Below are 13,632 nucleotides of genomic sequence, written 5' to 3'. Positions count from 1 at the left end.
GATATATGACTGCACATTGCTTTGAATGGGAAAACTCACTCATCTGTATGGCTTGGTTTGGTTTTTTTAAAGTATGTTAAAAAAAAAAACAAAACCAAAACAACTCAATAGAACACAATAGAAACCTCAATTTCTAGCAAATCACATGCATTGGAAGAAAAAGAAAGCAGAATGACAAAACCATCTAGCACAATCCAATTGTCATCAGTGGCTGATATTAGAAAGATGTTACGACTAAAAGAACTGCAATGTCATGCTTCTCCTCCAGCAAAAGAGGTTTTGTTGAGTTGCAGATAGTACTTAAGTTTGCACAGGCTATATATGACACTAATAGAGACTGACACGGAACCGATTCCCAAATACTTTTTCTTACCATGATTTCTTTTAGGTTAGAGGGCATCTCATAGCTACTTATCAAGTCCACATAGGCAAACACTAAAGAGCATTTCTTCTTCCACCTCCTAATGAGATTCCCTTTCAATACGCTCAGCACCATCACCAGAACATGATCTTTAGATCTCTCAGACAAAAGCCATCTTGAGGAGATGGAAAAGCTGGTATCATTGGACAGATGCATGCAGTGAAGCCAAGGATAGTTTGGAATGATTAATTGAGCAGTGCAAAGCAGCCAAGCAATGTTTAGAAAAACACAGTAGTAACAGTTCCCATACCTGGCCTCACCAGTTTGAGACTCCATCTGGTTAACCCAAGACTTGTAAATGTCCACTGGATCGGTTTTGATATTGAGCGATTTGTCATCGATGATTTCCTTCACAACTGGTGCCAGGATCTGCCTCAGGGCATTCTGACCACGGGCACCACGGTTGAAACTTACCACCATTTTAATAACAGTAGGATTCCCAGTCACAATTTCATGTATTTGGTCTACTTTTGATCTAAAGAAGAAAGAATCTATATGAAATATGAGGTACACATAATTTTGTCAGCTTTAGATACATTTCTCAGCATAAAACAAACTGTTATAGAGCATCACCCTCACAAAACAGATGATGGATTTGTACTAAAAATCTCAATACAGCAATAAACTACAACACTGTATAAGAACAATACTGGAACACTTCAAGACAGATGAGGCAAGAAACTTATGACCTCTGTTTGGGTATTCCAACGCAACTTGCCATGCAAACGTACATTCTATTTGAGAGCACAATTCAAAAATACAAAGGAAACAGAGCATGTTTTATGTAGAGAAGAAAAAGAACAGTAGGTTTCTTCCAGTGTTTAAAATAAGAAAACAAGCCTATTTTAGTATACCACTATGTGAAATACAGCAGTAGAGAATGAAGCATCTACATTTCCTTCGACTACTATTCCAAGCATGAATTTAAGGGGAAAAAATCTCTTTTAGGAGTTATTTATTTCAGGGCATATACCATCTTCATGCTTTTCAAGCATTCTTCAGAATGCTTTTTGAGTAGTTCCTTAAAGATTTTTATTACACATTCTTCTTCACAGCAAGTTGTGTAGCTCTGCATTGTAAAGAACTGAAGTCATATAACACCGAGCTCCTAAAGCCCAACCGATCAAACAAAACATGCCTGAGGACAGCCAGAGTCCCTAACACTTGACAGTAAATAGAAATGTCAAACAATAAAGCCTCTCTATTTCAGCCTCCTCATCAGCTTTTGGAAATCCAGAGAGCTTAGTGTTAGTTCTCTCCCTGGCTTGTAAAGCCCGAGTTTGCCGTTTGTTGGAGGTGTTTATAACCAGACACTGGACAAGTGAGATTAGGCTGAATTTTAGGATGACTTTACATCAGATTAAAAGTAGCTGCCATGTTGAGCAGTGAAATCTTGACTGAAGTAAAAAGCCCTCATCCTCAATGGACATACTTGACTCTTCCTTTATAGACTATGTTAAGAACAGATATGAAATGGGAAGAGGACAATGAAGGGACAAGTTAACATTATCTGCATATAAGCATGAGACATAACATGAAAACTGCCTCAATTCGAGAAACTGTCAAAACTGATTCAACAGCAAGAATGTGCTGTATGCTACCACATACTTGATCTCTTCCTGCAATGCTGTTTGGAAAAGCCGCAACAACAGGTATTCCTCTCTTTGATTGGATGCATAGTTATACAGTGTGAAGATGACAGAATCCATGAACTTTGTGGATTTGTTTTGAGGCATCTGAAAAATCAGCTTGGCCAAGTAGGTTGGGTTAGTCTACAACAACAAGAAAAATTACTTAGTGTGCACGTCCAACAAAGGCCAGTGTTGCTAAGAGCTATGGTGGCTCAAAACTACAGTGCATAAGCAAAGACTGTGCCAACACATATAAGCCTCTATGACAAGAGGTTACTGAGCAGTGTTAGAAGCTGCTTACCTGAAGCAAGTAGAAAAGATGCTGATAGGCTTCCAGCTTTTCTCTCTTCTCTTTGCTCAAAGCTTTCAAACCTCCCCTTTGTTTGTTCAGCATCATCATGTCAGAGAGCTGTTCTTTGTTCTTCTTGGTAAGTTTTTTGCTATGAGAAACGACATCCTGGAAAGAAAGAATAGGAACAGATTTCACTCTTAAGTATTTTATAACTAGCAGTATTGGAAAATAGTTGCATCTGAGAGCTCACTTCTCTTGTATGTGGAAAGGCAAGGTCAAGGTACGCCTGGGAGGATTAAAGTGAAGCATTCTTGCTATGGCAGCAATTTCTCTGACTGAAAGTACATGTTCTGCTTTGTGCCCGACTTCCTGAATTTGTCCAAAAGCCTAGAAGGGTTAGTGACTCTTGACAGCAATTACTACCAGAGCTGGCAGCAACCTGAAGATGCTTAAAATTGTTTTGCTTTTTAAATTGGGCTTAAAACCTAAAAATCCTGTTTCATACTCAGCTAGCTTGCTACCTCAGCATACTGTGACAGCAATGGCACTTTTCACTGCAGGCACCAGCCTAAAAACTGCAAGCCTCCTTCCAAGATTAATTTCACTACACCAATTGAGATTTTACACTGGGAAGAGCCTAGTGTCATGCCATCCAGGACCAAATGAAAAGGTGACCAGAACTTCAGCTGGAAGAAAAGGCAATGCTCTATCAGCAAGAGGGTTTTTTTGTGAAATTAATCACGTCAGTCAAGTGATAGAGGGGTCCTCCTTTAACGAACAAACACCAAGTGGCATAAGGGTGTCTCCTGCCTCTGAAATTACCCCCCTCGCTCCAACTGAAACAGAGCAAACCAGAGTTCTCAAAGCCTTCAAACACACAATCTGTCACATTCATTAGCTCAAGATAGTCTGGTGTTTGTCTTTTTTAGCTTCAGCTCTTGTTTCTTCTCCTCCTACAGTTTTCTCTCTAAAGATACATACTAAATTAGTGGAATGGAGTAAGAACATACTGGGATTAAAATCTGCAAGTCTGGGGCAATGTCTTCCACTGGGCCTGAGCAAGTAACATCCAAGGCAGGGAACTCTCCATGTTAACTACCGCTGGGCTCAGTTCAATCTGTAGTTGGTCTCCCATCAGCACACTGCCTACCTGCAACGTAATTTTGTTTTTCACTAGCAGCCCAATTTTGATGTCCATAAGATTGAGGTCATTTTCCAGTTGCTGATTGGATCGGATCAAGGTGACAACTTCCTCACGCAGTTTCATTAACTCAAGCTCCTCCTGAAAATCTTGGTCACTCTGATCGAGCAAGTGGACAAATTTCCGAACCACAGCCATAGGTGGGTTTTCAGCATTAACTAAAAATAAGCAAGAAAACAGGGGATGGGAAACAGAGGTAAATATATGCCTTATCTATGTTTAAACAGCACATCAAGGAGGAGCCAGAATAAAATTAGCACCACCATGTCTAACAGCTTCTGACATTTTGAATTTCTTGTTTTGAGTAAATCACGAGAGAAGCAAACAGTAAAGAATGAAGTCAGTATCAGCCTAGGGTAGTCCACACCACCAAAGTTAACTGCAAAGCTACGGTTCTGTTTTTCAGCAGCAACAACAGCTGGAATCAAGTTTTCCTTCAGCCTCAAGAACTACCTACTCTCTGCACTGCCCTACCAACTTCATCCCAATCACTCTTCAAAACTGCCTTGATGTTATACACCACACTAGCAATATCCCTGGCAAATAGAGATTCGAGGCACATCTGTTTTATTCTCTTGGCAATACTTACTGAGGGTTTTGTAGTCTTCTCGTGCTTTGTTTGCTCGGATAAAGGCTTGAATTTTTATAACATCATTGATCTAGGATTAAAAAAAAAAGAAAAAGATAAGCACTTGACCTCATTCTGGAAAGAGTACAAAAGTCAGGTACTGAATTAATTTAACAAGATAGCCTCTTACGTGGTTTCTGAAATACTGCAGACGATCTCTGTAACGTTTTCTGGCTTGATACATCCTGGTCATTGATTGAATCTACAGAAGGGTAACCAAAATACTCAGATAAAAACCTTTCCTACAAAGTTCACTACCCAAAGGTTTACCAAAAGAGTCATCAGGGAGCCTTCACTACCTTAACTACTTGGTCCTTTTGTGCTCGCAGGTAATCCAAGCGGATTTGATATGCCTTCCTCTGCTTGTAGCCACGCCACTGGGACTGAAAACAGAAAATAGGCTCATTGACGTAACTTTTCTAATTAAATAGAAGTAATTACAAATTTGAGCTTCTTTCTGTTCCTCAGCTTCTGACTTCCCTTTTGGCTAAGTAAAACGTGAGGGAGACATGCTTATCTTATCAGGAGATACACAGCATGAAGCATTAACTATTTCACCAACTGCAGTCACGAGAGTCTTGGAATTACCCCATGAAGACCCTGGTCCTTCTGAAGCACAGTTAGAGATCAAGGATATAGCTAAACAGTCAAGTTGACAAAACTGTTCTACAGGAGGATCACGTGTTAGATGCTGCTGCTGTCGAGAACAGTGATATAAGATTATAAGCCTTCAAAGCAGACTCACTGTTACGAATACTTGGAAGAGAAGTTAGGCAAGGGGTTGGACTACACTTAAAGGGAGAGCACGTTATTTTAACGAGCTGGAAGTGGTTTGGGGTGTTCTGTTGTGGGGTTTTTTTCAGATATACAGGCAGAACATGTGCTACTTGGGCAGAAACAAACACACATATACTGCTCAAATAATAAAGTTGTAATAGGGTGCAAAGCATCTATTACATTTGCACACATTTCAGTTACAACACCAGAGAAAGACTTTTTCATTGCGCTCCTGTAAATGTGCCCAATCTCATGCTGAATTATCCCACTATCTCTTTGAGGTCCTCAATCCTCCAAATCCCTGGTCAAATTTGAAGAGAAGAATCTTACTCAGGAATACCGAAAACCATGTCGTTTCTCTTCAATTCATGAGGAATCGCAGTAGTAATTCATCGCATGGAACTATCACCATAAAGACATATGACACAATTCATATTGCCCTATTCCCAAAACAATGAAGCTGATAATAAAGTGATAGGTAAAGCTTCCTCAAATAAGTTTTTCTCTCTCCAATTCCACCTGAGAAGACGTTATTGATTATATATGACATGGAAAAGAAAATAATATACCAAAAGTCTTTGGGAGAAGGAAATGCCTTTAGGTAATTTGCAAAACGAGGTGAAGACAATTGTGTGCTGTAACTGTTTGAATTGAACAAAAACTGTCAATAAGCTTGTGTATAGAAAACAATTGCAGACTATAAGTTTCAAACATAATTAAAGGATATCATTACCTGAATGCAAGTGATTGCTGGGACTTGTTTCTTCAAAAAATTCATTCTTGAGTTGAATTCCTGGCGAACAAGATATCCTCGACAGCAAGCCTGAAGTTTTGTAATCAGGTTCTCATTGGCCAGCCACAACTGCTCTCGGTTGTATGCCGCAGTGACTCCAGATATAGTGCTCTGGATTAACGTTATGGTGGGAAGAAGAGACAGAAAGAGAATGGAGATAGAAGAAACAGGATGATGTTACATCAGCTTTCCATACTGTTCTTATGAGAAACTTCAAAGCTGCCTTTCAATAAACAGCAACACCATGGTCCTGTACGCTTTTATCAACAAGATGAATTTTTCTGAAATAGGACAGGGAGTTTCAACACACACAATCTGATGATGCCCAGTGAAATAAATGAGTTACTAAGCTTGTTAACATGACCATGGCATGGAAGCGTTCTCTCTTAGAGCTGCTTTAAGGATGGGAATGGTAGGAATGTCAACTTTTCAGAGAAAGAGCATGTTTTATCTACCCTACCTGTATCTCCTCCCGTGACAGCTGTGTGTCATTTTGCACAAATTCCGCTGGTTCATCCCATCCTCCCTCTTTGGTCCGCAGGTTATGATAATAGTGATAGCCTCCTCTCACCCAGTGTTTCACCCACTCACTGCCATTGCCCCCTAAGAGCAGAAACTACAGTGTAAGTCTCAAAAACAGACAAGTATTTTATCTTTCCCGCATACAAATGTTACAGCTAGGAAATCCACATATACAGATGCTCCTTCCTCCAAGCAAGAGAAGGAATGTTTCCGAGTCCCTAATGACCTCATACGAGAACTACCTAAATACAACACACTCTACAAGTGGAGAACATTCTACAATTCAGGTTTTGGTGTTTTGTTTTGGTTTTTTGTTTGTTTGTTTTTTAACTTTAGTTCACAAACCGTCCGCAATTGCCACCTGTAACACAAGACTTCTCACCGGAAGCTTTTTTACCTCTGGTTCCAATTCCACATGCAATAATCTTGAATTTATTTCACTAACAGTTAGCTACTTAAGGTTTACCTGCTGCCATTTTTCTTCTCTTGACTTCTGACAGCTCTCGTTGGTATGTCTCAGCACATTCTGGAGTGACTCCATATAGCCCAACATCCTGTGAACGCAAGGTGCTCAGGGTCTGGCTAACATCACCATGGTCTACTGCTTCATTAATGGCCAGAATTCCTAAGGAGACTTTGATAACACAAGGAAGCAGGTTATCTTGGCATTCATGGGCTCAGTGACTCAAAGCAAACACAGAACAACAGAACAGAGCAAAGCAACATGAACACCACTTACAGTTGAGGGGTGTATGTATATACAGAAATATTTAAGTTTATATAAATACAAAAGAGAAATAAAAAACAATCCAACAACTTGCAGTATAGAGGCCTCTTCACTACAAAATATCTAACCATATGTGGTACTGTACCTGACAGCACATAATTTGTATGTCCCAAGTCCCAGCATAGTGCTGATTTAACACCAATATTTATTTCTCAACAACACAGAATGTTTTAGCTCTACTCTTGACATCCGTTTTAGTTAAGGCAGTTTCTTCTGGCAGAGCAAGTCACAACTTAAAAGAGGCCCTTTTAACAACTAGTACCATTAATCCCTAGTGAAAAAAGACTTGTTTACAAACTACTGCATATAAAAACCTGATTGGGAAAAGACAGGGGGCAGAGGAAGAGAAAAGTTACAACATGTCATTCCAGGGCTACTCCAGAACTGCAACTCAAATACAGACACATTCACAAGAGCACAAGAATCACATTGACACAGCAAACATGAAATACAGTCATTTTCAGCACTAGGTAAGACTGCAAAAATGTCTGTTTGTACATGGATAGATAAGGGTACCTGAAGATCTTATTCAGGCTTAATGGCACATACTTTAATCCTGGTTTTGACCAGATGTTCCTTGGCATGGCATTCAAGCTGCTGCCTTGCCAAAATGTTCAGCAGGTGGGAAAATGGTGAAAAAATTGCACTGGTACTACTGGGAACAAACAGTAAGATGAACAGTTAAAGCTCTGCCCTACTCCCCCTCCTGTTTTGTTTTTGTTTTTTTTTTTTTTTAGGCCGTTGACAGGGAAATTCATGGACCAAATAATGTCACTAAAAACAACTGAACTAGTCCATGGAGTTGGACAAACTCATTGCATCTTCTGTTAGAGAGCTTTTTGTGAACCTGTTGAATTTTCTCTTTCAAAACATCTACAAATAAAGAATACAAATGTACAAGGCACAAATATAAAAGCAAGCTCATTTCTGTGCCAACAGAGCAAGGACAAGAGGAATCAACTGTGCCAGAAACTCTACATATCTGATACACAGATTCATTAAGAGCTCATGTTGGAGGGCAATCTAGTCCAATCTCGTTCTCAAAGCTGGGCTAGCTTCAGGGTCTTGTCTGACCAAGTTTGGAAAATCTCGAAGGACAGAGATTCCACAGTGTCTTTGGACAACCTGTTTCAGAAGGCACCAGAGAGATTCCAGACTCAGATTAAACTTTTCAGTTTCCAGTATGGTTGCCTATTCAAAGAAAAATCAGAATGGACTGACTGTGCATCTTTGGATAGCTTTAAGTATCACCCTAACATCAAATTAGAAGTTTTGGAAGTGGTAAGACAGACATTTTATCAGCACACCAGAGATGAAGAAACAGAATAAAGAAAAATATCAGGTGACTATAAAGAGAGAAAACAATCAGTTTACTAATACTGTACAAACCAAGCAAAACAAGCAGACAGGTGCAAATGTTGAATGTAATGGAAAATTAGAGATTTAGAGTAAATGCAGATAGAACAATATTATGTTTTAAAAATGTATACAAAAAAGCTCTCTGAAGCATGTGGTACCCAAACAAACAGCACATACAGAGAACAGGCCATTAGAATTTATCAGAAGACTTTAAAAACCCTCATGTTCTGTTAAAGAGAAAGCTTCTGTCAGAAACCAAACCAAACCAACAAAAAAAACCCCAAAAAAAACCAACAAAAAAACACCACAAAAAAAGCCAAAAACGCACACCCCAAGTTAAGCAAAGAGTAGCAATTACTTCACTGTTTCTGGAGACAGAAATGACATCATTATAAAGACTGGGATGTAATGATGAGTGGGTCAGTCCACCTGCAAACTGCTAGGGAGCAAAGGTGGATATTACTGATGCATATTATTGTCTGTATTTGAAAAAGACACGAGGTAGCCTAGAAATACTTAATAGAACTAAGAGAACAGCATGCTGCACAAACAAAAGGTAAGGCACACAGGAAAACACCGTTTAAATTGTGCACATAAACATTCTCACACCTAACCAACCACCCACAGATACACACAATTAGTTGCAAGTGACAAACAATTTGATAAGAGATTTGCCCAATGAGGTAACATGGTTGCATGCAAAACTCACACATCCCCCCAAAAGATAAGAAATTCAATATTTGAAGAATCTGACATTCACTCTTCAAAGAAAAATTACTACACCAGAAGCACATAAGTACACTTGATTTCCTTTGCCACATTTACATGACATTTCTAGCTCTCAACCTTTCCTTAAGTAACAAGTATTTGGTTGATAATGGGGATTAATTGCAATGTTGTGCAACAATACTTACATCTCTCGGACTCCTCTGTGTCCTTATTGGCCCTATGAATCCCATCCTGAATTTCATCTAGCCAAAGTACAGCTGTTTCATCCTGTGTGTCCTGAAGAGAATATAATGAGAAAAATATACACAGCGTAAGGAGAAAAGTCTCATTATTTTTGCCAAGTAAAATAACACGTACTCAACAATATCCAATATAGGAGTTTTCTGTATCAGAGGGAATAAGCAGCATTTCAGTCTTTCTAACTGACTGCAACACAAGGATATCACGTGTGTTTTTGACTAGCTGAGACTACTCTGGCATTACCAGACTCAATGCCTCCTCCAAGTCAAAAACTCTTCTCAGGAAACAGAACAAAGAAGAAATTCTGTCAATGGGAATCACTCTGATAAGCAAAGAGAACACAAGGCTAAGGACTCAGTACTGGTTAGTCCTAAAGCGGTACTTGCTAAGAGGACATGACTTTCCAGGAACACAAGTTAGTCCTTCAACAGAACATGGCTACAAGGAGTTCTTAGAACAAAAAGCTGCCAATTCATGTCTGTGTGCAGAAGCTAAAAACTCTCAGGTAACCAATGCCACATCAGGCTGTTCTTGTCCCTGTCCACAAAAGTTCACAAACCTGTACAAACCAGCAAACTAAAAAGCATTGTACATATGTAGCTGCGTGTACATGCACAACAGTCAAAGCCACGTTTCAAAGTCTTAGTTTTAACAGATTGCTCGTCAAGGAGCAGTGATCACACAGTATTCTGTATTTTGGCTGGGATTTGAAGAAATCCAATCAACTAATGTTACATGAAGAAATTTGAGAAGAGGAAAGATACAAGTGTTTAGCAAGTCCCAAAATATACATAAAGAACAATGATCCAGCAGTTGCCAAGCATAGCTTCTCCCCACCCACTGTTGCTTCCTGTAGGTAACTACTGAAAGAAGTGCTAAGACACAACTGCCACCCCTCTGACAACTCGTCGTACAAACAGAACACAGGAAACATTCACTTCTGCTATGGAATTATAATCACACTGCACAAGAGCCACTATTTACAGTGTTCAGGAGCTTTAGGACAGACTGAAAATGAACATTTCTTTACATGCCCTCCACATTTTTCCCCACTGTTTTGGCAGGTCTGAAACTAACATGCTTAATGATACTTCAATTCAAGAGACTATCATGTCTTTCACAGGCAGGTTTCACCTGAAAGCCCAGATAGTCCCACAAGAGTACCAGCAACAGCTAAATTCCTGTCCAGGAAGTGAGGGAGAATAATCAAAGAAACAACTTCCTCTACTGTAATCTCTACCAGCAATAGTCAACCCAAAGACTACCAAAACCTTCCCATACTTTTCCATGGATTTACTGTGGCAGGCTTTCCAGAAGGTACACACAGTGTAACATACTACAGGGTCTACTGTTTTTCTCCCTCTCTACTCATCACAGGAAAAACATGCATCATCCAGCACTCCCCATTCACATAACCAACTGAACAACATCTTGTAGTGAACTACAATCCTTCTCAGCCCCAAGGTACAGAAATCATTAGTTAGTAAGTAACAGTTGACTTCAAATAGTGACTATTTTCCCCATAATGTTACTTTATAATATGATCTTTCAATTTCTGAAATTACTGACATACTGCTAGGAGAAGCCCTGAACTGAACATATGCCTAAATAAGGTAATCTCACACCAACTGCGAAGTTACCAGCATGGCCTGGCACAAGCTTAAGCCACACTAAAAAGAGACGATTATTTCATTCTGACTCAGCGGGAGGAAATGCTTCAGCACAAAATGGGTTCCTGAGGAACATTAACCATTTCAGGGCCATTGAGGAAGCTGTTTAGTGATTTTTCATCAGAAATGTGTACAGTTTTCAGCTATTACCATCACACGTGTTTACCTTTAATAATAATAATAAAAAGAAATCAGTGTTCAACACAATCTAGACCTTAGTCTCTATGCAAAATTCTACATTGGTATTAGAGCAATGAGCTCCACAGCAGAAAAAAAAAAGCCAAACCACTCTCAAGCCACTGAGAGCAGAGACATCTGCTGCTACTTTGTAAATAGATGAGGAAAAAAAAAAAAAATCAGTATCACATCCACACTACTTGAAAATCAGTTGCATATACATATATGCACTCTCATCCTCTTTCCTAAATCTGTAAGATGAGACTTGCTCTTCCTCTTCCCATGTTCACCTTCACATTTAGTCAGTGAAAACAGCAGCTATGTACAAGTAGGTCAAAGTCCATAGCTAGTAAGACAGACAACTACCATTCAAAAAATCATTAGTGATAAAAGTGTCACCAGGTGAACAACAGGCATCAGTATGCATTTTGCTAGCAGCATGTATTTTGCTTCATTTCTTTTTTCTAATTTATCACTTAGCGGGTTTTTCCACTTTCAGAAACTTTCTTTTTGCCATATATAACTATGCCTATCACTACATTTAACAAAGAACACTAAAAAAATACTTAAGCTTGCAGAAACTTGCATTCAGAAGTCCAGAACTCCTAGAATGAACATGGTCTTGCAAAAACAGATGAGGCATATTATTTCTCTGTAAACAAGATACATATCTCATTGTGGACCTGGGATTAGCTGCAGAAAGCCATCTTGTGCAGCTAATATCCTTATACCCATCTCTGTAGTTCGTGAAGATTCGTATGGTCTGGCCGCAAACTTCTTTCTCTAGTACAGAAAGATCCAAACTATTTGGGTAAGATCAGTTGATGGTATGCAGAATGCCCAGCTCTCCACTTCCAGTTTGATTCCTGGTTTTCAGGAACCAGTAATAAAACCTTTACATCTGTGTAATGGGCTATCAAGAGGTGCATTTAATTGCACTCACCTGTGCTTTCTCTCTCTTGGCTCGAAGTAGTGTATCCTGGTAATGCTGTGCTACCTTTGGGGCTACACCCTCCAATTTTGCTGCAGGAATCTGTAAGGCTTGAATAGTCTTTTTGGTGTCCCCTTCATCCAGAGCTTCATTGATAAGACCAATTGCCAAAATCCCTAGGGAGGAAGGCATAGGGGAAGAAATACAAAGTTCCACTTTTGGTCAACAATAATCATAAGCATTGCTTCAGAAGAAAAGTGCAATTGGTCCTTCCTAAACCAGGTATTGGCTGAGAACTGCAGCATTTTTAAAAGAAAACATTATTTACTGGTAAAGAAAGCAAGACTATTTCTCTACCTTAAAGTAGTCATAATGCTTGTGCACTGCAAATAATAATTAAAAAAAATAATAAAAAAAACAAACAGAAAAAAACCCAAAACATTCAGGGACACCACATGCAGGGACAGAATTGAGTCCTCAGACATCCATCTCAGAGCCACTAGAAGAGAATTATCAAAGCCCAAATGGCCAGAGTTCATAGGTTACAGTTTTCCAAGGTTCTTGCTTCTCTAGAAAGAAATTTTCACAGGAAGCTAAAGATTTGCACGGGGTTCCATTTAAAAATACAGTAACTTCATATTTTAGAAAACTCTTTTTACTAAACATATGTAGTATTAGCTGTATTATCAGAGATGTGGATGCCAATCAAGTACAGTAAAATTTACCATTCAGCTAAATAAAAATAAATATCTTCTAGTTAGCTAAATGCAAACAGAGTCTACATCATACATGGCCTACCTACAGCACCCATCTCCTGCGAATCACAAAATAACTTAGGTTGAGATGGACCCTAGAGGTCACCTGATTCAATTCCCTGCTTAAAGAAGCATCAACTCAAATCATGGTTTGATCAGTGCAGAACAAGGAGATCTTTTAACCAAAAAAAGTAAGGAGCTCCATGTGGGAATTTCCATCTTTGGTTAATATATCTGAAGATTGTGAGTTTTTCTTCTACACAGGAAAGAGAATCACAAAAGTTTATATGAAAAACAGAACATCTTAGGGAAGAGGTGGTATTTGAGTGGGATACTACGGAAAAATATATGTTGAGGATGCTGCAAGAACCAGGATCACTAAAATGATAGCACGATTTCTGTTGAAAAGCAGATATGGTAACTGATTTAAGAAAGGGCACAGAATATAAGCAGTAATTCTCTCTGATTAGTTTGCTAATACAGGCATGACAAGACTACTCCATGAAACAGCAATATGTTACAGCTCCTCACTAGAAAGCATTTTTTAATTTGAAAGTATTTACAAGGATAGGGGAAATTAAAAATATATGCTCATATGCCTTGAGGACCTTCTCAGACTAATTTAACTTACTCATAGACAGGAGAGAAAAAGTGTCCTTGCATAAGGGCATATATGAAGCAGACCAAAGAATTAAGAAATTCCCCATGTGAACAGCCTA

The 13,632-nt window shown here is 39.0% G+C and overlaps 1 protein-coding gene across 2 annotated transcripts in view; it reads right to left on the bottom strand.

Moving 5' to 3' along the window:
- IQGAP1 (IQ motif containing GTPase activating protein 1) overlaps window positions 1–13,632 on the bottom strand; it is a 75,238-nt gene that overhangs the window by 16,608 nt on the left and 44,998 nt on the right. For both annotated transcript variants that reach the window (XM_075044805.1, XM_075044806.1), the window contains exons 15-26: window positions 12,171–12,334; window positions 9,326–9,416; window positions 6,732–6,899; window positions 6,204–6,346; window positions 5,684–5,854; window positions 4,473–4,556; window positions 4,304–4,375; window positions 4,135–4,204; window positions 3,495–3,703; window positions 2,354–2,509; window positions 2,030–2,193; window positions 672–896 (exon numbers count right to left, since the gene is read on the bottom strand). In XM_075044805.1, the coding sequence (XP_074900906.1) occupies window positions 672–896; window positions 2,030–2,193; window positions 2,354–2,509; window positions 3,495–3,703; window positions 4,135–4,204; window positions 4,304–4,375; window positions 4,473–4,556; window positions 5,684–5,854; window positions 6,204–6,346; window positions 6,732–6,899; window positions 9,326–9,416; window positions 12,171–12,334 (1,717 nt within the window). The remainder of the gene's footprint in view (window positions 1–671; window positions 897–2,029; window positions 2,194–2,353; window positions 2,510–3,494; window positions 3,704–4,134; window positions 4,205–4,303; window positions 4,376–4,472; window positions 4,557–5,683; window positions 5,855–6,203; window positions 6,347–6,731; window positions 6,900–9,325; window positions 9,417–12,170; window positions 12,335–13,632) is intronic.

The sequence above is a fragment of the Buteo buteo genome, chromosome 13, assembly GCF_964188355.1.
Source record: "Buteo buteo chromosome 13, bButBut1.hap1.1, whole genome shotgun sequence".
In the NCBI taxonomy this organism is placed as follows: domain Eukaryota; kingdom Metazoa; phylum Chordata; class Aves; order Accipitriformes; family Accipitridae; genus Buteo; species Buteo buteo.
This window is presented reverse-complemented; position numbering and strand designations above follow the sequence as displayed.